General features: G+C 44.0%; 1 protein-coding gene across 3 annotated transcripts in view; it reads left to right on the forward strand.

Moving 5' to 3' along the window:
* MAML2 (mastermind like transcriptional coactivator 2) overlaps window positions 1-25,853 on the forward strand; it is a 407,963-nt gene that overhangs the window by 242,430 nt on the left and 139,680 nt on the right. For 2 of the 3 annotated variants that reach the window (XM_060399669.1, XM_060399670.1), the window contains one exon: window positions 1-25,106. This exon is cut by the window's left edge. The exons of the other annotated variant lie outside the window; for it this stretch is intronic. In XM_060399669.1, the coding sequence (XP_060255652.1) occupies window positions 25,035-25,106 (72 nt within the window). In that variant the 5' untranslated portion in view covers window positions 1-25,034. The remainder of the gene's footprint in view (window positions 25,107-25,853) is intronic. 3 annotated transcript variants of the gene reach the window in all.

Below are 25,853 nucleotides of genomic sequence, written 5' to 3' on the forward strand. Positions count from 1 at the left end.
ATTGCTCCAACTGTGTTACTGTGAATCCGTCTTTCCATGTTGTTTTCTTTTCATCTTTTTTGCATGTCTTTCTCAGTTTAACAAACATTTATTGAGAAATTACAGTATACTTGTCATCATGCTAGGCTCCAGGGATTTAAAGATGAAAAAGACACAGTCTTTGCCCTCAAGGAGTTTGCTCACTGCCTTGGGTTCAAGTTCTCTGTGTGCCTGCTTGCTATTTCTACTAGAAGACGAAATATCTGAATATAGTTTTGCTTCTGCTGTGGTACAGCCCCAATGACTTACAACTGTTGGTTTAACTGATGTTGGTTGAATTAAATAGAGGACATGTTCTTAACCATCCAAATGATTTCTTGCCATAGTGAGGGAGTCTTTGACCTGTCTAGATTTAAGAAGAGACTAGAAATCTCTCTAGGATGGTTTGGATTCACTTGTTAGAAGGCAGGGCCCTGGATCAAATTATTTCTTAGGTCCTTTTCAGACTTATTATTGTACCTCCCTTTGTTCCTTGGTTGCATGAGTTCATTCACTGTCAGTTAAATATGATTATTTTAAGCATTTACTCATTTGGAGTGGGGTGGGCTTTCAGCAGACTACAGAACAGCTTTGCGATAAGGTGCTTCTAGTCTGTCTAAGCAGAGGATGATGTGTTGTCTAGGCAGTGATGGGTTAGATGTTTCAGATGGCTTATTTGCCGCATCCATTCTTGATGCAGTACTCCAGAGCTCTTTCTCTGCCCCAGAGCTTGCTAGAAAGCTTCTACATCATGGCAAGTACTGAACCCATCAAGGAGTCCGAGGTCATGTTACTCTCTGAAAACAATCAACTCTGGAAGGACAGGGCCAGTCCTGTACCCATGCTTTGTCCACTTGCAGGGTTTATTGTTTATCTTCTCCCCACATTTGCTCATCACATTCTCACCCCTTGCACTGTCCTCCCCTCACATCACTTATCTAAACTCCGTCCATCTCAAATTGTCTCCACTTAGACCCATGAAAAGAAGTTGGACTTTAACCTTCTGGGCCACTCTCATTCAGACACCTAAACTCATGACTGTCAGTTCATTTGTATACCATTTGTGAATGATGTACTCATTAACCACAGACTTACTAACTGCTTTTCCTTTGTTCTTTGAAAATATATATATAACTTCACTTTTGTTATTGTTATTTTAATGGGCTCCGTATTTTATTTCTGTATGTCTTCTTATGGCTACCCATAGTCCCTTGCATTTAGTAGGGAGTACTCAATAGAGTCATTATGTAGTGATTCCCTTAATGGACTGAATATTGAAGTCTCGGTCTCTTTGCCACACACACGAATCAGCGTGATGGTCCACTTAGAGGAGCGCATTCAAGCTGGAGGAACCGTTTGGTGGGGAAAAGCGCTTAGGAGACCTGTTCCATTTTCCCACCATCTTCCTTCCAACCCTGCAGACATGGAGGGAGCTCAGCTCCATATGTTCCAGTGACTGAACACCAGAAAGCTTAGCAGCTGATCACAAAACCTGTCTCTAAATTCCACACAGAAGCCAGCACCTCCTACTTACCATGTTGTCAGACCAGAGAGGAACACGAACATAGGCAAGGTACGCGGTGCTACAGGCTGACTCTGTGTGGGTCATGCTGCATTCCAGGGGCAAGCAACTGACTCAGAATCCTCAGAGTCACAACATGGTCCTCTTGCAGTGCAGGTTAGAATGTTTGAGCTGTGTCTCTGTCCTCCCTGGCCTGTCACCACTGAGGGTGAAGCATACAGTTCCTCAAGTCCCCTTTATGAACCCACCCAGTGGGAAGGGACCTGCACAAATTTAAATGGATGGTGAGAGTCTGACTAAGAATGAAAAGCAATAGAGTTCAGGCAGCAGTACATTATCCGCTCTTACAGCGGTGTAGAGGGAGACCAAAAAAAGCACCACCCTGCCTCCAGCTGAGAAAGTGTGTGTTATTTACAGAAACTTAGTGCTTCTTTGGGCTTCCCTGGTGGCTCAGATGGTAAAGAATCTGCCTGCAGTGCAGGAGACCTTGGTTCGATCCCTGGGTTGGGAAGATCCTGGAGAAGGGAATGGCTACCCACTCCAGTATTCTGGCCTGGAGAATTCCATGGACAGAGAAGCCTGGTGGGCTACAGTCCATCAGCTTGCAAGAGTTGGACGAGACTGGTGCCTCTTTGCTGCCTACCATGCTGTGTCAGAGTCCCAGTGGGTACCTGGCTTCCCAGCCTCAGATTTGTCAGGGTGGGAGAGAAAGTTTACCAGCCTTCAGGGGACCCCTGAGCCCTGGGGTTTGACTCGCATGTGCTGAAGTGGCCATGTGGGTTCATCAAAGCCAGTTTCTATAGGGCCCTATAAAAATGGTGCTCCAACAGACACTAAGACTCAGGATCTGAGCCCCTGGGCCTTGGAGTCTTTGAAGACTATGGTCTGCTTGTTCACAACTACATCTCACTTGTGTGGGACAGAGGTCGTCAGTGTTTGTAGAATGAGTGTCTGTAGGAGGTAACAGGCAAGGCATATATTAGCCAATTTAATTATCTTAGATTCCTGAGCCAAGATTACTTGGAGGATTAGTGAAGTAAAAACAAGTTCACCTCTTATCAACAAACATTTAATATGCCCCACTCGGCTTTGTGGGCTTTCCTGATAGCTCAGGGGTAAAGAGTCTGCCTGCCAATGCAGGAGACATGGGTCTGATACCTGGGCCACGAATATCTCCTGGAGTAGAAAGTGGCAACCCACTCCAGTATTCTTGCCTTGGAAAATCCCATGGACACAGGAGCCTCGCGGGCTACAGTCCATGGGGTCGCAAAGAGTCAGACGCGATTGAGTGACAGACCACCTTTGCTTCAGCCCTCCTTCTCTGTATGTGAAATTCCCAGGGTGGCCTCAGCCAACACAGGAACCTACTGGTCCCCTCTTGCCTCTGGTTTTCCTGGTTCAAAACCTCAGCAGAAACATAACTCTGACACCCTGGGTTTCTAATGGTGCCTCCCTTTCACTGTCTCTGCTTCCCGTGGAGACTCTGGGTTGAGGTGTTTTTAATCCCAATGGCTCACCTTGTCCCGCCCCTGCCCTCCCCGCTTCTGTTTACCTCTTTGCCTGTTGGGATTGGAGTTCTTGGCTCTGTTTCACATTCCAGCTCTACCTACTGCTCGCCACGGGAGCCCAGCAGATGGGGCCTGAGCCGCTTCTGCTGACAAAGACGCCTAAGTGTTTGTCCTTCGGATCTGCCACTGACCCAGCTCTCAGGGCCGTCCAACAATGAGAGAGATGTTTCAGAATCCACAATTTCCTTTTATGGTGGGGGCTTCTCTGTTGGGTGGAACTTTAGAATGCTACTTCTTTATTTCTGAAAATATTTCAGGCTTTCCCATCCACAGAGCCAGCAATAGAAATCAATTAGATGTGTAGGGAGGGTGTGTGTGTATGAGATCACAGCCGAAGGAGCCAGAACACGAGGGTGGGACTTGCGAAACCAAGACTACCTGGAGCCGATTGCAGGAGTTCCTTTAAAGCTGAGGTTTTGGGTGGGGAGGGAGGAGGAAGTGAGAAGGAATAGGAGTTGAGCAGATGAGGATAAAGCAATGACCCTGAGACAGAGAAGCTAAATCAGGTTGTTGTTGTTCGCTTTAGTCATGTCTGACTCTTTGCAGCCCTATGGACTGTAGCCCAGCAGGCTCCTCTGTCCACGGGATTCTACAGGGAAAATTAGTGGAGTGGGTTGCCATGCCCTCTTCCAGGGGATCTTCCAGACTCAGAGACTGAACCCGCACCTCTTGCGTCTCCTACATTGGCTGGCAGGTTCTTTATCACTAACGCCACCTGGGAAACCCCGGATTCCTCACCAGGAATCATCACTGTACATGTCTCAGTCTGGACTACCTTTTGCCCCAGGGCAAAGTCTGGGCAATCAAAGAATGAACGGTCTGGATTTCCTTCAGAAGATTCCTTTTTTTATTTTTCAAAACCCCGCAATGCTGATGACGGCATGCCAGTTTCCTGGAGCAGGACTTCACCTACTGTTTCATTTTTATTTTTCATTTTTCCAGGAGGTGCCTCTAAGCACACCCTCTGTGAGTGACTCCAAATACTTTCTCCCCATGAATAAATGAAGAATTGTGTACTCAGATATATCACTGCCTTCATGCGCATCCAGTGGTTTCTAGGCATCAGCAGAGCTTAGAAACGTATAGCCTCCACCCGCCTTTAGGGAGCCAGAAAGATGCAGGGAGGAGACTCTGTGTTCCCTTGGGGCCAAACACCCTGGATTTAAGCCTCCATTTTTTTTTTTCCTTTTTTCCCTCGTTAGTAACCATTTCAAATGCAAACCCATAGAAGAACACATTCTCTTTATTCAAACAACAAGGATAGGGAAACATTAGGAGCAGAGTAAAAGCTGTTCAGTTGTGCGGGGATGACTCAGTCTAAAATAGTATTATAACTTGGCAGCAAACCCACTTCAGGGAAGCTGGTGGGAGACTAAAATAAAAGTTAAATTGAGGGGGTAAATCATTTTATCAGACTTAGGGTTTTTTACTTGATGTAATGAGATTCTCAGTATAAAATGAGCTAATATACTAGCCCAAGGGCCTAGATGTTTGAAGAAAGAATCTGAAAATACAGACTCAAAGTAACTAGCAGTCTGAAATAAAACCAACGCAGGGCAGGGAAATTTTCCTCATATAAATTTTGCCCCAGTAATGTTTCTTTTTGAACGGCATGATTAAACATGAATATCCCTTACTTGTCATTAAGAAAGTGGGGGGAGGGGAGACCCCTACAAAGTGTGGGGTTTTTTTCTTTCAAATACTTTTCTATGACATTCTGTTTTCCTTCTCTTCTGCCTCTTGTATATCTATTAGAAAACCTAGGCCTGTTTTTGTGCACTGCACAAGGCAGGCTGGATTCTGACCGTTTGTAAAAGATGAGGCTGAACACATGTCTGCATTCTTGCCTGTTGCTCTCCATGACTCTGCATGACTCAAAGGCAGAGTGGGCCCAGAGGGCGGAGGGCAGAGCCTTGCTGACAAATCCCCAAGGGGAAATCTCAGCTTTTCTTCTCAGCACCTGCTTTTGGGGCTTTGACACTATCTCCCCCAGCCGCCCCTTTCCCACTTCTTTCAGAAGAAACTTCACTTTAGACCCGGTATGCTCCTTATTCCACAGAACGGGGTGAGCAGGTCAAGTCTTGCCAGCTTCCCTTCAAACTAATTCAGTTACACAAGGAAGGGATGGCTACTGCCTGGGTGTCAAATCCACAGTCGTGGAGGGTGAAACTGGGGCAAGGATGGAAGGTCAGAGCCCCCTCCCCGGCCCTGGCCTAGGAAGTGGAAGCACAGAGAGGAGAGAAGAGTGGAAGAATGGTCCCTTTTTGGCTCTACAGATGGCGTGCATATCCTACTGGTATTTCAGAAACTGCACTCAGCACACTTATTATTGGTGAAATTTGAGGTAAGTCAAGGAGCACACCCAGTGGATCAGGCTTCTTTTTTTTTAATTGAAATACAATTGATTTCGAGTGTTGTGTTAATTTCTGTTATGCAGCCTAGTGACTCAGGTATACACTTTCTTCTTTTAGATATTCTTTTTCTCATGGTTTATCACAGGATATTGACTATGGCTCCCTATACTGTGCTGTGGGGCCTCGTTGTTCATCCATTCTATAAGCACTACTTTGCGTCTGCTAATCCCAAATTCCCACCCCATTCTCCCCTATTCCCCTGCCCCCTTGGCAACTGCAAGTCTGTTCTGTCTGTGCCAATTCAGCTTCCCCTACAAGAGGGGAGGAGATGTAGCCCGGTTCTTAGAAAGAACCCTGCCATCACCCCAGGACCACAGAGCGGCAGGCCCAAGCCTGCTCTCTCAAGATGGATGTTCCTTCAGGTCATCCAGCACGCCGCAAGCATGAAGCCAGAGCTCCGTCTCTCTTCAGCAGTGGCCTGAGTCCCATTTCCTCCTTATCACCTCCCTCAAGGGCCTTCAGGCCTGGTCACCATGTAAATGGTGGCTTGGTTGTTGTTGTAGAGAAACCACCTTCATCTGTATGGGGTGCCCCATCTAATCAGTGGGTGCGTCCATTGCCATTTCAAAAAACTGTTTATTTTCACATCTAGTTTATCTTTTCCATCTGACACGCTTATGTTTCTCCCTGACCTTCCATGTGGCATCGGGATCTGCTTGTTGTTAACAGGCAGCCTTTATAAGTACTCAAGGAAGAACCTGTGATGGGTGGTTGTTGCTATAGCAACTTTTTTGAGGGGGAAAAAAACACAACTGAACTTGAAAATGGACACATAAATCATAAGAAATTAAAATTTCTTCCTCAGAGAAGAATGAAGCTAGAATGTCTAAGACTCTCTCAACCCCATGAAAAGATTTGTATGAACCTTTCTATGCATTGGATTACACATAGCAAGCTGTGGGCTCTGAATTCGCAGAATAATGATTCAGTGTGAAAATCAAACAGCTCCGTTCTTTTCCAAAGCATTTCTTTAATTATGGAGGAGATGGCCAACATGTAGGCCAGTGTCACTGTCAAGCACCTCAAGGTCATGTATGTATGCAACATCTTACTTAAAAAACCGCCCATTCATATCTTTTAACGGGTCCCACCAATAAAGAAGGGCTATTTCCTTTTCAGAGCTGTGGTGGTCCTGGCAACTTGATGTCAGCGTTTTCAGCTCTCACAGCAGGGAAATTCAGGTGAATTCCAAACTGTGATTAGAGAGATCTGAGTGGAGTTAAAAGGAGTCAAACAATAGGAGCACACTTCTCAGACACATGCACGCAGACCAACTGCGTGCAAAGATAAATTGCATCTACGTATGACTGTGTTAGCTCTTGCCAGCCAGCAATGAATTTGCTAGGAATAGGCAAAGGTCAGTGGGAGACAGGAAGAAAAAAAAATCTCTTTCTACTGCCAAAAGTAATAAAGAGAAAGAAAAAGGCACCTGTGACATGAGATATCCTGGAGGAAGAAAGAATGTTACTAAATGATATTGAAAGTTTAAAAATATGATGAGAAGCCAAAGCAAGAAATGAAATGATGTGTGCTTGTTCAGTGAACACAGATAACAGAGAATAGTCTGAATTGATGCCTAGATGGATTGAGGTTGTTGGATTGTTCTCTCTCTCGTCTTCTCCCTCTTCTCTGACTGTGTTTTCTTTGATGGAGAAAATGATAGGCTTGGTAATACATGGTGATAGGCATCCAAAGATCAAACTTCATTAGATCCTTCTTGTTCTGTAGCAAGAAGCTATCTGGGCAAAAGCAATTCCCATATGTGACCTTAATTTAACAAGCGATTAGACCCAATCCCAGTGCTTTGCACTATCATCAGTTATCAAGATCAAGTAGGATTCCATTTTAAATAGGCTTCTAGTATCCTTGGCTCCCCTTGTGACTCAGACGGTAAAGAATCTGCCTGCAATTCAGGAGACCAGGGTTTGATTCCTGAGTTGGGCAGATTCCCTGGAGAAGGGAATGGCAACCCACGCCAGTATTCTTGCCTGGAGAATTCCATGGACAGAGGAACCTGGTGGGCTACTGTCCACGGGGGTCACAAGAGTCAGACACAACTGAGCAACTAACACTTCCATTTTCATACTTAGTATCCTTAGATTTCCTCCAAATCAATGCTACTGAAATTTTCACTGAAGCCACCCAATGCTATCCATCTTCCTTTGGGAAGTTTTTTGTTGTCCCTCAAACAGGATTTTCCTATATATTCATTTATTTGGACACAAAGCCCAAGGAAAAGAGTACTTGGATACAGCACTTCTGTTTTCTCAGTGATACCTATCGTTCTTGGGGCCTGACTTCTCTTATTTCTTGGCTGATTTCAAATGCATACAGAATTTCCTAGTGCTTGCAATCTGTTTAATTACTCGTGGAAAAATAGGCGAACTCTATCTAGTATTTGAACAAGGAGACTCAGCCTCACTACCTCCCTTAATAGAGAAGAGGAGAAAACATGGAAGAAAATGAATGAGACAAAGGGGCTCGGCAAGTTGACAGAATCGTCCCTTCAAAAATGTCTAACTGCATCCTTACAAACTATTGTACGGACTGCTGTGAAAGATGTAAAAACTGATGAGGCAGGTAACTCCCTCTCGCTGCTATCCTGTCTCTCCTTTCAGTGAAGCTTTTAGGAAAAATAATGTACCCGCTTTGCTTCCTTCTGTGACTTCCAAGTCTGTCTTCAGCCCCTTGTGATTTGACTCTTAGCCCAACCACCATCAAATGTCAGATGTTGTGGATACAGCTCTGATTGTTTTTCTGTTTGTTTTATTTTCAATTGGAGGATAATTACTTTACAATATTGTGATGATTGGGCTTCCCAGGTGGCACTAGTGGTAAAGAACTCGCCTGCCGGTGCAGGAGACATATGAGCTGCTGTTTCGATCCCTGAGTTGGGAAGATCCCCTGGAGGAGGTCCTGGCAACCCACTGCAGTATTCATGCCTCCTCCGTGGATGGAGAAGCCTGGTGGGCTATAGTCCATAGGGTTACAAAGAGTGGAACACAACTGAGCGACTTAGCACGCACGCACGTTGTGTTGGTTTCTGCCATACATCAGCATGAATCAGCCATAGGTATACATATCCTGCCACAGCTCTGCTTTTATTCCACATGCCCCTGCATCATTGGGTGAGGTTGCTCCCTCCCTCTGTAAAGCTCCTTTCTTCCTTCAACTCTTCATCTCCTCTACCTCATTCCTCAAAACCGCTCTATCCTTAAGTTTTGGTGCTCCCCACAGCTCCATTCCCATCTCTCTTCTCTTCTCACTCCAAACTCTGTTTGATCTCACAACCTTGCTCATTCCTTTGACTGATGCTTAGATGCATTTCGGCCCAAACTCTGTAGGCAGCCAAAGGATCGCTCCTGATCTACAGACCCAAATATCTAATCAGTAAGGAGACATCTCCACTCACGTGCCCTACAACATATCTAATCCAACATGTGCCAACTTAGGCCTATTATTTGCCTCCCACCTCCATCATGAACCCTGGAGAAGGACATGGCAACCCACTCCAGTATTCTTGCCTGGAGAATCCTATGGACAGAGGAGCCTGGTGGGCTACAGCCCATGTGGTCGCAAAGAGATACAGCTGAGCAACTAACACTCCACCCCCATCGTGAAACGTACTCCTCTCCCTATCGTCTTTTTCTCACACATGACCCCATCATCTACTCAGTCACTAATTTGGAATCTGGATTTGGCCTTTCTGTCTGTCACATTTCTGTCTTTTCATATCTCCCACATATCTCACATGGAATTACTCACAAAGTTCACTTGGTTTCTGGTTCCTAAGTTCTTTCCCATCACCTCCTTTTATACTGCCACCATCTTACCTCAGGTCTAGTTCTCACCATCCCTTACTGAGAGCTGAGACATTCTCACTGGTCTGCTGGCTTAAGCTCTCCTTTCTCCAATCCACTCACAAATATTTGATTAGTAGAGTATTTTTTCTAAAATACCTTACAGGTCATGTCACTCCCCTGCTTAGCTCTTTGACGCCTACGCATGGGGTCCACAATTAAGCTCATCTTTCTCTGCATGCTGTGCAAGCCAGGGAGGTCATCTCTTGCATCTCAGTGGCCTTACCTTTCATCCACCTTGCAGGCCTGCCTCATTCTTAGCCTTACCTGCAATGGACAGTTACCTGAGGACCTCATTGCACCTCTAGTGCTTCCCTAGAATAACTCCCTAGCGTGAAATGGAAATTTTCTCCAGTGAATGCATTTCATAAACAGCATGGATTTTCACAGTCAGGCAATCTGGTTCAGTTATTAGCTTGGCCAAGTGGCTTAAATTTTTGTAGCCTCATTTTTCTCATCTATAAAATTAGTTTCCTTATATCTCTTCTCAAGATAGTAAGGATTTAATAGTAATGATAAGAACAGTGGGTATTATCAGTCATTTTCTGCATGTCAGGTCTGCTTTAAGCACTCTACATGAATTTATTTAACCTTTGCATCACCTTTATAAGTATCATTTTTATATATACCTTTTACAGATGAGAAAATTGAGGTATAGAAGTTAAGTGACTTGCCCATGGTCACAGTGATAGCAAGTCAGGAAGCTGGAATTCAGTGAGATGATATATGAAAAGTACTTTCTACTGAGTGGTCACTTGGTGAATATTGTTGGCTCCTCCTCTTTTTTACTGTGTGCTGAACACTCATCCAGATTTTGTTGAGACCCAGAAGACTAGATGAGAATAATAGCTGATATTTATTAAAACTTAATTATTTGTCACATTTTAAATTCAGAGTTTACAGATATTATCTCATTTGAAACTCACTATAACTAGTGAGCTGGGCTCACTATAACTGAGCTGGGCTTCCCTGATGGCTAAGACAGTAAAGAATCTGCCTGTAATGCAGGAGATCCAGGTTTGATCCCTGGGTTGGGAAGATCCCCTGGAGCAGGGAATGGCAATCCACTCCAGTATTCTTGCCTGGAGAATTCCATGGACAGAGGATCCTGGAGAGCTACAGTCCATGGGGTTGCAAAGAGTCGGACACACACATAACTGCTGAGTTAGAACTACTATACCCATTATACAGAGAAGGAAATTGAGGCTCAGAGAGGTTAATTAAGCTATTGAAACTATCTCATAGAGGACATACGTGTTAGTGTGTGTTAGTTTCTCAGTTGTCTGACTCTTTGCGACCCCATGGACTGTAGGTTGCCAGGCTCCTCTGTCCATGGAACTCTCCAGGCAAGAATACTGGAGTAGGTTGCCACTTAATCCTCCAGGGGATCTGACAGAGACAGGACTTAAATCCAGATCTCTGAGGTCAAAGCTTGGACTCTTAACCACCACAATGTATTATTGCCTCAAAAGACATTAGAAGACAGAAAACAGTGTTTACAATCTTTCTGGGGCCACTGAGAAAGATATAATAATAGTTATAAACCAGAAGCCTTAAAAACACAAAGAAAGCAAATCATGGATAAGTAGTTTGCTGGGGACCAAAACAGTAGAGCAGTGATTGCAGTTAGGCTCTGAGAAGGGGTGCATTTTGATCTGGGATTTGAGGACAGTGAAAGAAATAAACTGGTTGAAAAGAAAGACCCTCTTTGAGATTGAAATGGCATATGGGGAGAGATGACAAATGCAGAGAACCAGTCATGTGTAAGGAAGTATTTTATCCTCTAGAAATCCAACTAGTGGATACAAGATATTAATCGTGAGCCAGGTACAGAGAAGAAATGTATGTTTGGGGATAGGGGCTCAAGTCCCAGAGGCATCAATCCTGCTGACATCCCGGATTAAAAGCAATTTACAAGGTTACAGTTGGTGAGCTTTCCCGGTTTAAATCTGTCCTGGGTTGTATCTAAAAGGCAAATGAAATAAACAGTAGCAATATTTTGGAGGATTAGGAGCTTTCTGAGTTAAGACTGTGCTTTTAATATTTTAAGCAGACTCGAGTAAGACAGTAAACAGTTTTCTTAGCAGAATGGTGCAAAATAAACTCTTTTACTTGTCTGATTTATCCCATGGCCATTCATAATGGGGTGGACAGGTTGTTGTTGTTGTTTTTCTATCAGGGAGCAGTCAGTTAGCAGTCAACTCAAGGCCCAGGTTAGTACATTCTGCTGTCATTTATTTTAAGAATGATGAGTGTTGATTTATCATGAAATGAATTCACAGAAAGGAAGTGTGACATATTTTGGCTTAAAGATAAGTTTCAAGAAGAATATAAACCTATCCTGGGAAACAGAGGTTCTCATTAGCTTTCTGCCTAGCCCACTGCTCTGACACAGGGAATTACTGTTGAGTCCCAATTTTGACTTGTTTAAAGTTTTATTTTCCAATCTAGGTGGGTTTATTTTCCCTCTTCAAAGAATATGGCCACACATGAAGGATTGGAACCTGTCAGGTGGAGAATTCATCTCAGTCATGTAATTACTAGGCTGAGCAGGTTAGATCAAAGTGAGGCCATTGTGTTGCTATAGGACATTGCTTCAAAGAGCAGTTAAACTGCAAACACTATAAAGGCTTTATTGTCCTTCATTTCTTGTCATTTAAATCATCAACAATCATTTCCTATGAATGTATGGCAAATACTGGGATTTTAATTCCTGCTTGAAAAAAAAAAAAAAAAAAATCTGCATTCAGACCTTCCTGGAAAGCAAAGGAAGTTTTCTATCTTCCATTATGCATTCTCATTTCCGGGCATGAAAGACTTAAATTATCTGAAGTGTAGGTTTTAGGTTGTTGTTTTTTTTTTCTCAATTATGACCAAATATCTCTGTAAACCTCTTCATGTTTCATAGAGCCAGTTAAGCAGTTTCCCTTTAGATGTGTCTTTGATGTGAAAATAAGCATAGGCTGGAGTGAAAGCTGAGGTCTCCCTAAAGGAACATCTCTCTGTATGGTTCATAGTTACTCAGGTTAACATTAGACCAGAGAAAACACACATCAACACCCTGCATTGAACTTAGATACAGTTGCTATAAAAAAAAAGTTTCTTCAAAAGTTTCAAAAGAATGATGACCTCAATGCCAAGAACATCAAAGGAGCTGTTAGGTGCTTTCAGGTACTTTGCCAAACTACCTTCTAAATGCTGCTTAACATTCCTTTGTAATGGAGTTAAAGATGAGCCTGAAATTGCAGGGACCTCTTAAAAGGTCTGCTCATCCCTCCCACCTCTGTCTCCAGGTGATCGCATCCAAACTAGTTAACACGTTGCAGACCTGGGTTGTCTAAACATGATTCAGATGGAAGTCTTATGTTCAGAATGTTCTTGTGCACTGAAGGGAGAATTGGTGGAGATATCATCTCTGGACCTCCCCTGGGTTAGGCCCTGTCGAGCTCTGTGCAGACAATGGGAACCCTGTTAGAATGCTGTTGTCATAGGACGGCCGCCCTCATTCTTAATTCATAATGCTCTCCTTTCATAAAGGCTGTGGAAGAGCTGGGTTAATGACCACACGGGGAAAGTTGAAAGAGAAACTAAAGTAAATGTGTTCATTTAGCCTCTGCTCAGCTTTTCAATTTTAATCAATCAAAAACAAAAAGTGCATTTACCCTATGAAAACTCTAACTGGAACGTAACTATTGGCTTTATTACATCTTTGTTTTAGTTGAGAATCATTTGTTGTCAGTAACAGAAGGCCCCTAAAGTATCAAAAGGGGGAAGACAAGGTGTAGGTGTGTGGTTGGGGGGAGATTTATTGGAAGGTTACACGGTGTCTCAATTATGGGAAATACAACCGAGTCTCCCAAAGGGCTAGAACCAGGAATTGGAAAGCTTCAGGAATCTCGTCTGTCTGTCTCTCCCCCTCTTCTTCCCCCTCCTCCTCCCTTTCTGCATGGTCTCTCATCCTGACTATCCCGGGCATCAGTCTCATTCTCCCATCTCCATAGACTTGCTTTCTCTTCCGCTCATTGTCCACAACTGAGAATGATTCCGGTACGGGCAGCACTCCGCCTCCCCCATTTCACGTGCACAGACTGTTGAGAAGGTCTTGTTTCAACTTCTGATTACTAAAATAATCATTAACATGGTTCAGCTTGAATCAAATGTCCACCCTGATCCAGTCTGCTTGAGGCCCAGGGAGATGGGATGTCCTGCAGTCAGAAACAAGGGCCCTACCAAGTGCTCGTTAAGGGTGGTTATTTAGCAAGGGCAGCCCTCCTGAATAACATGTTCACTTCAATCCTAATTCCATAGGTAATATATATGCTATATGTAGAAAAATTAGGAGACACAGACACATGAGAAAGTGGGAGGGAAAAATCATCCTGCCAACCAGAAAGCACTTCAGAATCTTGAAGTGTTTCCTTCTAGACATTTTCACTTACTTTATTTATTTATTTATTTTTTACTTTATTTTACTTTACAATACTGTATTGGTTTTGCCATACATTAACATGAATCCACCACGGGTGTACATGAGTTCCCAAACATGAACCCCCTTCCCACCTCCCTCCCCATAATATCTCTCTGGGTCATCCCCGTGCACCAGCCCCAAGCATGCTGTGTCCTGCGTCGGACATAGACTGGCGATTCGATTCTTACATGATAGTATACATGTTTCAATGCCATTCTCCCAAATCATCCCACCCTTTCCCTCTCCCTCTGAGTCCAAAAGTCCGCTATATACATCTGTGTCTTTTTTGCTGTCTTGCAGACAGGGTCATCATTGCCATCTTTCTAAATTCCATATATATGTGTTAGTGTACCGTATTGGTGTTTTTCTTTCTGGCTTACTTCGCTCTGTATAATCAGCTCCAGTGTCATCCATCTCTACAGAACTGATTCAAATGTATTATTTTTAACGGCTGAGTAATACTCCATTGTGTATATGTACCACAGCTTTCTTATCCATTCATCTGCTGATGGACATCTAGGTTGTTTCCATGTCCTGGCTATTATAAACAGTGCTGTGATGAACATTGGGGTACATGTGTCTCTTTCAATTCTGGTTTCCTCGGTGTGTATGCCCAACAGTGGGATTGCTGGGTCATAAGGCAGTTCTATTTGCAATTTTTTAAGGAATCTCCACACTGTTCTCCATAGTAGACATTTTCACTTACTTTAAACAATTTTTTTTTTATCTCCTATTGGTTTGCATTACACTAGAGATGAAGTTCAGTGGTCAACAAGACAGACATGAAGTATAGTGATCACCAAGGCACCAAGCCTCCCTCTCTGGGGCTCGTTATAACATGGGAGATGGACTTAAAAAATGGAACCAAATGAACACAAGTCTTCCAGAATTGCAATAAGCACTGTAGAGGGGACAATCAAGAGGTTGAGATGGAAGAGAACCCTGAGGGTGTATTTTAGGTCAATGGTCATGGAAAACCTCTGCTGGGGTCACACTGGAGAAAAAGAAGGAGCTAGCTATGGGAAGAATGGGGAGGGGTAGAGAGAGTGGAGAGTTCAGGAGCATTACACACTGAAGACCTGAAGCTGAAGTCGCCTTTTATGTTTGGGGAAGTTGTTAGAAAGCAGTATGGCTGGAGCTTAGGCGTGAGAGGGACATCCGCCTCGTTGCTGTGAGAGCACCCTGGGATCACGGCATTCATGTGGGGGATGGAGGCAGTTATGTGGGGAGAGGCAAAATGTTGGGTCAGATTCTCAGCGTGTGGTTAACAAACACTTGGTACCTCCCAGTGCTAAAGCAGAGGGGGCCCCGGGGAAGGAGGAAAACCGTGGTTGAAGACAAGAAGACTGAGGGGAATAGGGAAGCTTAGTAGCTACGAAAGTCAGAGAAACCACTGAGGATGAGAGAGAAACGCCGCCAGGAATTAGGAGTTGCTGAGGGTTTTATTATTATTATTTTACAAAAGGGGGGAGCTTTCCAGTATCCAGGTTTAAACCCCCAAATAATGAGTCGACCGACAGCTCTGGGAGGGCATGCTCTCTGCCACCTTGGGGGTGTTTCCTGATGAACCGGCCAGCGTTCTGGAATGAGTCCAGTTGCCACCAGCATAAGGAAAGAAGAGCACGCTCTGAGAACACCCGTGCCTGTCCTTTCACTCCAGTACTTCTCGGCCCAGCGCCCCGCGGCCCCGCCATTGGACGGAGAGCCGCCAAGAATCAGTCCTGTAGTTTATGAAGGGAGCGTGGCTCACAGCCAATGGCAGAGACTCATGGCCATCCCGTAAACTGGCTCATCGAGTGTTCCCAGACCGCTGGCTTCCCAGTAAGTCAAATCATCCACCAGCGAGTTGGAGCTAGTGCTGGACTGAGCTAGTGTGAGCACATGAGATGGACAAACGCTCTCTCTTTCATGGACTTCTTGGAGTCACCAGGAAGTGGAAAGACAGGCAGACCTGAATCAGTGACCAAAAACAATATTAGACAGATTGCGCTAAAATCCTTAAAGCAGGAAAAAAGAACATGAGGGAGACCAGAACGGGGGGCCTCACAGGAGAGATGCAGTGACCTTGATCTCGGTCCCTTAGAGTGAAAGCTTCCAGACTGGGCCCTCCAGCCAAGGAAGAGAGTAGCCTCTTGATTGATGGTACTTAATACATTGTACATTCTGCTGAGGAGGACATTTAGAGATTTCCAGAGTACTGTCAACATTTTGATAAAACATTTGCTTTGGTTTTTGCTTCGATATATTTTGGGCAAAAAATGAGTCATGATTAAAGTGTTTCATGCACAAAGTGGTTGGGTTTTTCAGGCTTTTATAGACCCTTCTGTTCATTTTCTGTCAAACACAGAGTGTTCATCTCTGAAAGGTGGCCCCACAGGGCCCTGCTCTGTAACAACTGTAGCAGCTAGTCAGGATGACCAAGGAGATAGTCACCAGTCACACTGGGTACCGCTGAGTGGATCTGGAGTGACACTGGTTAAGCTAATAGACAACATGGCAGAACTCATTGTTCAGTTGCTCAGTCGTGTCCGACTCTTTGTGACCCCATGAACTGCTTCCCTGTCCTTCACTGTCTCCTGGAGCTTTCTCAAACTCATGTCCATCGAGTCAGTGATGCTATCCAACCATCTCATCTTCTGTCGTCCCCTTCTCCTCCCACCTTCAATCTTCCCCATCATCAGGGTCTTTTCCAGCGAGTCGTTCTTCTCATCAGGTGGCCAAAGTATTGGAGCTTTAGCTTAACTGTCAGTACTTCCAAAGAATATTCAGGGTTCATCTCCTTTGGTTTGATCTCCTTGCTGTCCAAAGGACTCTCAAGAGTCTTCTCCAATACCACAGTTCAAAAGTAACAATTCTTCAGCTCTCAGCCTTCTTTATGGCAGAATACCGCTACCTTGAACTTTCTAATTTCAACATTCCCCTCTTGCTAGACAACAAGTTTTATTAACACCGTCACTAGCAGTGTAGCAGAATGTCATCAAACAATTATTTGCATATCGTGGGGACATTTCCTTGAAAGGAAGAGGGACTCCTTCCTATCTTTCCAAGCAAAGACCACTCCCCTCCACAGCTGTAATCCCATGCTCCCCTCTGCAGAACAACCATCACATTGCACTGTTACTTTCCGTTTTATTTCCAGACAGACTAGTACCTTCCTTTTCATTTGTTTGTTTTATCAGCTCTCACATTTATTGAGCACTGTGTTCCAAGACCAATTTTGCAGGCTCTTTGTGCTCTAAACAACAACCCTAAGACACTCGTAGTCTCACAAAACATCTACTTATAAATAGATGTTGAATGCTAAGTAAATATCTGTTGAATGGATGAGTAAACAAATGCTGTTTTACACATAAGGAAAAGATCTTGTTGCCTTCAGTTTGCCTTTATCTAGCATATGCCTGGCATGTAACAGTCAGGACAGCAGGAAGCATCTCACAGGCTCAGACTCAAGTTCTGTCTTTTCTCCTGGAAAAGAGCCACCAGTGATGGAGTGTTGTCCTGAGCTGGGAGCACTGCTGGTGCTTTCTTACAAGGTCCTTGATCGTCCTAAACTCCCATCCTACAGTGAGGGAAGCGCCTGGTTCACGCTCAGTGAATAAGAGGGGAGCAGCCTTCATATCCCAGGCTCACTAGCAGCTGAATTCACCCTCTTTTGAGATCCCACAGCCTCCTATTCACCTAGATAAAACAGGATGGCTGAAATATCATATATCACTTATATGTGGAATCTGAAAAAAATAATACAAATAAACTTATTTATTTACAAAGCAGAAATAAACTCACAGACATAGAAAATAAATTCATGACTACCAAAAGGAAAGAGGAGAGGGATAAATTAGGAGTTTGGAATTAACATATACACAATGCTGAATATGAAAGAGGTAAATAACAAAGATCTACTGTATAGCAAAGGAAACAACATTCAGCATGTTGCAATAACCCATAATGGAAAATGATCTGCAAAAAAAAAAAAAAAATAGATACACATATATGTATAATTGAATCACTTTGCTGTACGCCTGAAACTAATGCAGCATTGTGATAAGTGATAGTCGCTCAGTCGTGTCTGGACTCTTTGCGACCCCGTGGATTGTAGCCTACCAGGCTCTTCCATCCAAGGAATTTTCCAGGCAAGAATACTGGAGTGGGTTGCCATTTCCTTCTCCATGCAGGATTGTAAATGCATTGTTTTACAATGCAGCATTGTAAATGAACTATATTTCAATTAAAGAAAAAAAAATGAGACGTCTACATCTCTGAGTTGCCTCAGAGAACCTGTTTCTCATCCCTCTTCCCTCTGTGAATGTTTTATGAATTGATGATAAACTTAGAACATTCTCCAAGGACAAGGGATAGAAGTGTGCAAACTGAAAAATGCCATAATGAAACACCTTTCCTCTGCCCTGTAATGAGGAGTGTGTTTCTGAGGAAATTTCCAGCCCTTCTGGTTACTCTTTTATAAGTAGCCATGACAATACAAAGGGAGGGAGAAGCATTAAAGAAGTTTTGAATGTGGGACACTTCGGCATTCACCATCTTTAGAAGCATACTGTGTTGACTTGTTTTCTCTACAAAGATCCTGAATTTGCACTTCTCTGGTATCTACAAAAAGTTTATCTTTGGTTTCATTAAAAAGAAACAAAACTGTTTTATTGACTTAAGTAGTCACATTTCTCAGAGTCCAGACCTAAGGGAACAAAGTTACGAAATAACTTTTCCATATAGATCTAACATGCCTTTTCTGACACCTTCCACCCCACAAAAAAAAAAAAAAAAAAAAAAGCTTTATTCTAAAGGAGTAAAAATGGAAATTCCTGAAAATCGTATAGGAAGCATGCCCCACTTCTTTGAGCAGCACTGGTTTCATTCACATGGGGCATTGAGTCAAGAAGGAGTCAAGAATTACATGCCAGCTTTGGCTTCCATTCAGGAGGCTCAGCACCCCATGGAATCCATCATGAAGCTTCACACGCCCCTTCACATTTGGTTTATGTGGATGATAACACGGTTCTGGTTCTCAGGGCTTCTTATTCCTGGACTTCAGGGTTCAGAGGAAAGTAATCACTAAAGCACAACTCTAGTGGAACCACTAAATTACTTGTGAATTGGTTAATAAAATAATTACCACAGCCTTTTTACCATTGTTTTACTGCTCAGCAGTTAGAAGGGTCCAACTTCCCAAGTACTGAGATCATCCAACAAACTACTCTTTGAACACCTGTGATATGCCCAGCACTGTGGTTAGGGCTAAAACGAACCAGTCAAATGTGTGCATGCGTGCTAAGTCACTTCAGTCGTGTCCGACTCTGCGACCCTGTAGGGTCTGTGGGCTGTCAGGCTCCTCTGTCCATGGGATTCTCCAGGCAGGAATACTGGGGTGGGTCGCCATGCCCTCCTCCAGGGGAATCTTCCCAACCCAGGGATAGAACCCGTGTCTCTTAGATCTCCTGCATTGGCAGCCAGGTTCTTTATCATGGGGGCCACCTGGGAAGCCATCAGACACAGTGTCTGCACTCAAAGAGCTTGAAATCTAGCTGCACAAATCTAATTACTATGTGGACATAAAAACAATACCTCGCAATACAGGGAAGCACTAAAGGAGAAGCTGAAAGTTCTTCACCATCCAGATGAGAACTAGGAGCTTTTTGATGTCTTCAGCAGAAGGCTTTAAAACCCTATCTCGTTTTTGTAGGGGCCGGAGAGCCAGGGAAGAATCAATCTTACCTTCAAGTACTGGGGATGAGCTGGAACTGACTGTTTCAGGATCTCAAACATTTTTGCTTCAAGAATCAAATCAAGAGTCATAAATTATTGGGGTGGAGGTTGGTCTCCTCAAGTTGGTGGTGGTGGTTTAGTCGCTAAGTCGTGTCCAACTCTTGCAACCCCCATGGACTGTAGCCCACCAGGCTTCTCTGTCCATGGGGTTTTCCAGGCAAGAATACTGGAGTGGCTTGCCATTTCCTTCTCTAGATCTTCCCAACCCAGGAATCAAACCTGGGTCTCCTGCATTGCGGGCAGATTCTTTACCAACTGGGCTATGAGGGAAGCCCCCTTCTCATGTTATCTACCCTCAACCCTATGTCTCATCAGCCATGAGTAAAATGGCCTGAGCAAAGTTTGCCAGTGATGGGACCAAGATACCAACTTAAGATACCTAGGCAGTGGTAAATTTAGTTCTCACATTTATTTCTTATTGAGAAAGACAGAAATCTACTTAAGGAAAAAAAAAAAAAGTGACCTATGGACTGAATTGTTACCTTTGTGTAGCATATTCCCTGTTTCCAGGGCAGCACGGGAGACAAAGAATGCATTTATTTTGTGGAAAGGGATGGGGGTAGGGAAAGAAACAGAAACCCGAGGATTGTGCAATCATGGCATTCTTAAATCCCTCCAGGAAGTTTATGTTTTGAGTCCTTTGAAAGAGTAGAACACAGCTGTTCAAAAAGGCGAGTTTATCAGGGGCCTGCAGCCCCCATTCCACCGCTGGATTTTTCTTGGCCATTCACTTCTCAGCACCTCCATCCAAAGCCCTCAAGGCAGGCAGGCCACTGTGTCTCAGGCAAGCAGGCCCAGTAGAGACCGCAGGCGTCAAGTAGCATCGAGGTGTTCAAGGATAAGAGTGAAAGGGAACAGGCTACTGGATCTCAGCAAAGGGAAATAGGGTGAGTCCTGCATGCAAACCAGACAAGACTTGCTGCGTTGAAATCCTTTCCACAAGAAGTCCCTTCCTCAGATGGCTAGTGAAAGGGGAAGATTGTATGCATCATCTCACACATCAAACATAGTAATTTTGGGGTACAGGTTTATTGTGCAAACAAAAAAGTGCCTCTCAGTCCACCTAGAAAAATATAAACGTTGGAATGCAGCATTCGCTCGATGCCTTTACATGCTGCCACAAGCTTTGTCATCTGCGTATTTTCTCTCTTGCCAGAGATCACCGGATAGGGGATGGTTCAGAACCCTCTCTGCACGCTCAGTGAATCTTTCTGACTGACCAAGTGACCCTTTGTCTCTTCCCTTACTTCTGTTGGAGCCTCGAGGGCGATGTTCTGAGCTTTCACTGTCAACCTCCAACCAGTGACGACACCATTCTCCATCGCGCCCATCCCTCTGAGCCCCAAATGCCCTTACCCGTGCCCTGTGCCTGCCATGCATCTCCATTCCATCACCCCTTTGTCCTGGCTCTCTGCATGCCCAGCATTGAGAACAAGGTTGGCCTGTGGCGAATGAAAGGCCGAAAGGAAAGCGAGCAGTCTGGTTACTGATTAAGGAGGAGGAATTTGGAACCAGACCAGGTTGGCCACCCGCCTCCATATTATTCACTACGTGAGCTTAAAGTTGGGAGCGGCCATTTCTTCACTTCTAAGACGAAGATCAGAACACATGTGCAGAAAGCTGGGAGACGATTACATGGGACTACACAACTCTTGCTTGAAGAGCACCTGTCTTAAAATAAACATTCAGAATGTGGTAGTTCTCAGGGGAGTGCCTCTGGGGGGGCCTTGGACAGTCTTGCTTTCGAAAGCCCCTTCTTCCTTATAAAGATTTTAAAAATGATATTTTATAACTGTGTTCACATCAAGATAAAGATATTACTAAGGCTTCCCAGGTGGTAGAGTGGTAAAAAAAAAAAAAAAAAAAAAAAAACCCTGCTAGTGAAGGAGATGCAAGAGACATGGGTTTGATCCCTGGGTCAGGAAGACCCCCAGAGGAGGGCATGGCATCCCACTCCAGTAGTCTTGCCTGGAGAATTCCAGAGGAGCCTGGCAGGTTGCAGTTCATGGGGTCTCAAAGAGTTGGACATGACTTAAGAGAACACAACGTATTATGTATTAAGACATTTCCTCAACCTAAAAGTTCAGTTTGTCTTCCATCTTAAATTATTTTCATGAGTCCCTAAGACTATTGTCATCCCTTGGCCTTGAACCTACCCAGTTTAAGGGGTGCATCATCCTGACTGACAGATTTGTTTTGGAGCTTCTTTCCTCTACCTTCTCAACGCTGGTAACTGCTTTCTGAAAATTGTCTGGCCTCTCTGGCCTTCAGGATATACCGTGCCTCTACCTCCCCGCTCCCGTCTTCCCAGCCAACTGGAAGGTCTACACTGTTGGAGGTCCCAAGTTCCTTAGTCCAGCCACCATCTTTCTCAATGTAAACCCATGTCTTCACTCCTCTGATTGAGTCTCATTCCCTTAGGACTGTTCCTGGCCTGGTGAGGCTGCACTGAATTTTTCTAAACTATTTCTCACTGAGGTATTCATGATATGACTCTGTGCTCCTTCTCTACTCCTTCTAGAATATTTGTGTTTTGTGACAGAACTTTTTGAGACTCTATGTCATCATTCCAAGCCAGATATCTGATAGAGGCATTTTAGCCCAGAAAAGAAAATACTTCAGAGCAAAGACTGAACTTTGAGAATCTCTGAGATTGTATTGTGCCTCCACCTCTATGCATTCATTGGGCCTTGATGACGTAACTGTGATGAGAAGCTTCTACAAGGCAGGACATAGACTATCTCCCAATTCTGTTGGTTAAGGGTCATGCCTGATGAACTCCTAGTGGAATCTCTTTATCCATGGAGATGTCTTCTACATGTCACTGGGGAGGACTTCTGTTCCCCAGCTTAAGTCATCCATCCAGCTACGCTTGGTGGAGACCTTACACCATGTTACATGTGCCTAAAAAAACAATTCTAACTCCCTCAGTGTCTGTTATTTTCTGGGTTCAGTTGAGAAAGCATTCTCAGAGATAACCTTATTTATAAAGGAGGGAACTACGGTCCATAGAAGAAAACATTTGCTACCTAAAATAGCAAAACAAATTAATGCCAGAATCAGGACTAGACCCTGGGCAAGTGTCCTCAATACCTGTGTGTGGGCACCGCTTCCCTCTTCAGGGCCTGGGTGCCAGTTACTACCCGGCACAGGCTCTATGATGGGAATGCTTGGTTTGATTCTAGGCTTTATTGCTTAGTATTTGTGTGACCCTAACAAAGGTTCGTCTAGTCAAGGCTATGGTTTTTCCAGTAGTCATGTATGGATGTGAGAACTGGACTGTGAAGAAAGCTGAGCACCAAAGAATTGATGCTTTTGAACTGTGGTGTTGGAGAAGACTCTTGAGAGTCCCTTGGATTGCAAGGAGATCCAACCAGTCCATTCTAAAGGAGATCAGTCCTGGATGTTCTTTGGAAGGAATGATGCTAAAGCTGAAACTCCAGTACTTTGACCACCTCATGCAAAGAGCTGACTCATTGGAAAAGACTCTGATTCTGGGAGGGATTGGGGGCAGGAAGAGAAGGGGACGACAGAGGATGAGATGGCTGGATGGCATCGCTGACTCGATGGACGTGAGTTTGAGTGAACTCCAGGAGTTGGTGATGGACAGGGAGGCCTGGCATGCTGCAATTCATGGGGTCGCAAAGAGTCGGACACGATTAAGCGACTAAACTGAACTGAACTGAAGAGTTATTCAGTTTCCCAACCTCAACTGGGTCACCAATAAAAGGGAAGCGAGAGGGTAGAAACAGTATGAACCTTATAGAGTTGTTGTTGCAAGGATTCCTAGAGTTGTTTGTGAGAATGAAATGAGATTTAATTTAGCATAATTAATATGCTAAGCCCATGCACACCAGCCCTCAATAAATGACTTTGTTGTTGTTGTTATTATTACTACTACTGCTGCTACTACCACCGCTAGTTCTATCACTGCCTCTCCAATCCTGGTAACTTAGAGAAAGTGCTGGAGCTGCTTCCCAGGGTATGTACTGAGCTGCCCAGGGAGTGGCCTAAGCAGTAGGAGAATCTGGAAGAACAGGTTTTTTCAAAGCAGTGGAAAATAAATCAAAGGCAATAACCCAAACCTGGAAAAAGAATGTTTTCCTTTGTTTGTTCTTTACTCAATGTGAAAAAAAAAAGCCTTCAAAACGTAACTTATGCTGAAATAATCAGCATGGCCACTTTTGAGGCAGTGTGGCTGACTCTGCCATGTGTGCTCTTTCTGACCCCCTGGGGACAGTGACCACTTTCAGTGGGCGCCAAATATACTGATGACTGACAGTGTTCTGTGATAATGTTGGCCTCGATCGGGGAGAGATGACCCTGGGAGTGAGGGAAATGTGAAGAGACAGCAAGGATGGGGAAAATAAAACTCCACAACCAGGCACAAAGAGCACCCTACCATTTGTTGCAAAGTGCTCATCACCAAATGTTAGATCTCATGGGACTTATTAGTTCGGGCTCTTGGCTGAAAGTAACAGAAGCCCAACTCATGTTAGCTTAAGGAAAAAGGAGACTTTATTATAAAGATTCCACAGTGTATCAAGGAAAACAAGGAGAGTGGCAGAGGTAGCCTTGAAACCAGGCCCTCAGATGCTCTCAAACTTTGTGTCCTTTCTCTCTACATCATTCTCTTTCTACAGACTTTCTTCCTCTGTGGCTCTGGTTGGTTTAACGGTACAACACTTCACACAGTTCTATAAATGACTGTGTGTTAAGAGTGTTAGTTGCTCAGCCATGTTCAACTCTTTGTGACCCCATGAACTGTAGCCTGCCAGACTCCTCTGTCCATGGAATTCTCTAGACAAGAATACTGGAGTGGGTTACCATTTCCTCCTCCAGGGGATCTTCCCAACCCAGGGATCTAACCTGGGTCTCCCACACTGCAGGCAGTTTCTTTACCATTTGAACCATCAGGGAAGCCCATAAATGACCATGCAGCCACCCAAAAAGAGCCTAGTTTCACTTTCTCCAATTTTAAAATCTTCCTGGAAGGAATGATTAGCCCAGCTTGGGTCAGGTTCCTTTTCCTGATTACTCATTAGCAATGGTAAAAAGTAAACACTGGTTATACCAACATGGTACATCCAGTGTAACTATATACACTTATGAGGGGCAAAACCACAGGTAATGGATTAATGAAACAGGTATTATTGAACTACATGACAAGAAACATATTGTTCACATTCAGCCCTAGACTGTATCCCCGCCATTCTCTGGTTCCTCATCATGTGACCAGAAATTCAGGATGTCTATGTACTCGCTGCCCCCTCCCTCTTACACAAGGCAAACCCTACCCCCAAACAAGCTGACTCTAGCATCAAATAGTGGAAATGACACACGCTTTAGAAATACCCAGTTCAGTTCAGTTCATTTCAGTCGCTCAGTCATGTCCAACTCTGCGACCCCATGGACTGCAGCACGCCAGGCCTCCCGGTCCATCACCAACTCCTGGAGTTTACTCAGATTCATGTCCATCCAGTAAGTGATGCCATCCAACCATCTCATCCTCTGTCATCACCTTCTCCTCCCATCTTCAATCTTTCCCAGCACTGGGGCCTTTTCAAATGAGTCAGCTCTTTGCATCAGGTGGCCAAAGTAATAGGTGCTCAGCTATATTAATTTCACTTTCTAATTAAGTTACCTGGAAATCTTCAGGAAGGTGGGGGAGTGATGGTAGGAGAAAAGGGAGGATGGGAGAAGTGACAGAATTTTGTATCTGGGAAATGTCCTTCTGCCTCAGGTAATTTCCGGTTATCCTGAGCAAACATAAATAACTGAAATGGTTCAGCTGCACTGGGAAAGGCACATTTTCCTATATATAGCCTCCCGCTTTAGAGGCAAAGCAACGAGCATCTCAAGATCAACAGTGTATATTTTATGTTTCTTATTAATGTATTGATGTGACTGTATGGTTCTCTGTATAATCCCTGAAGTTAATGGAATACAGTCTAATCACTGAATGAGTGACTGAAGTCCTTTAATATTTTGTTGCTGTTTAGAGAGATACTCCTCTTTGAGAATATAATAAGCCATATTTTTTATAAAATATACTTACTTTATTGAGTTCTTATTTTGGTAAGCCCTGTGCTAAATGTTTGCATGTCTCATGTCTTTCTTTTTTTGTAATTGTTTTGGTTTTTTGTTTAAATTTATTTATTTTAAATTGGAGGATAATTGCTTTGCACTATTGTGTTCGTTTCTGCCGTACACCAATTTGAATCAGCT

Source organism: Ovis aries, chromosome 15, assembly GCF_016772045.2.
Source record: "Ovis aries strain OAR_USU_Benz2616 breed Rambouillet chromosome 15, ARS-UI_Ramb_v3.0, whole genome shotgun sequence".
Classification (NCBI taxonomy): domain Eukaryota; kingdom Metazoa; phylum Chordata; class Mammalia; order Artiodactyla; family Bovidae; genus Ovis; species Ovis aries.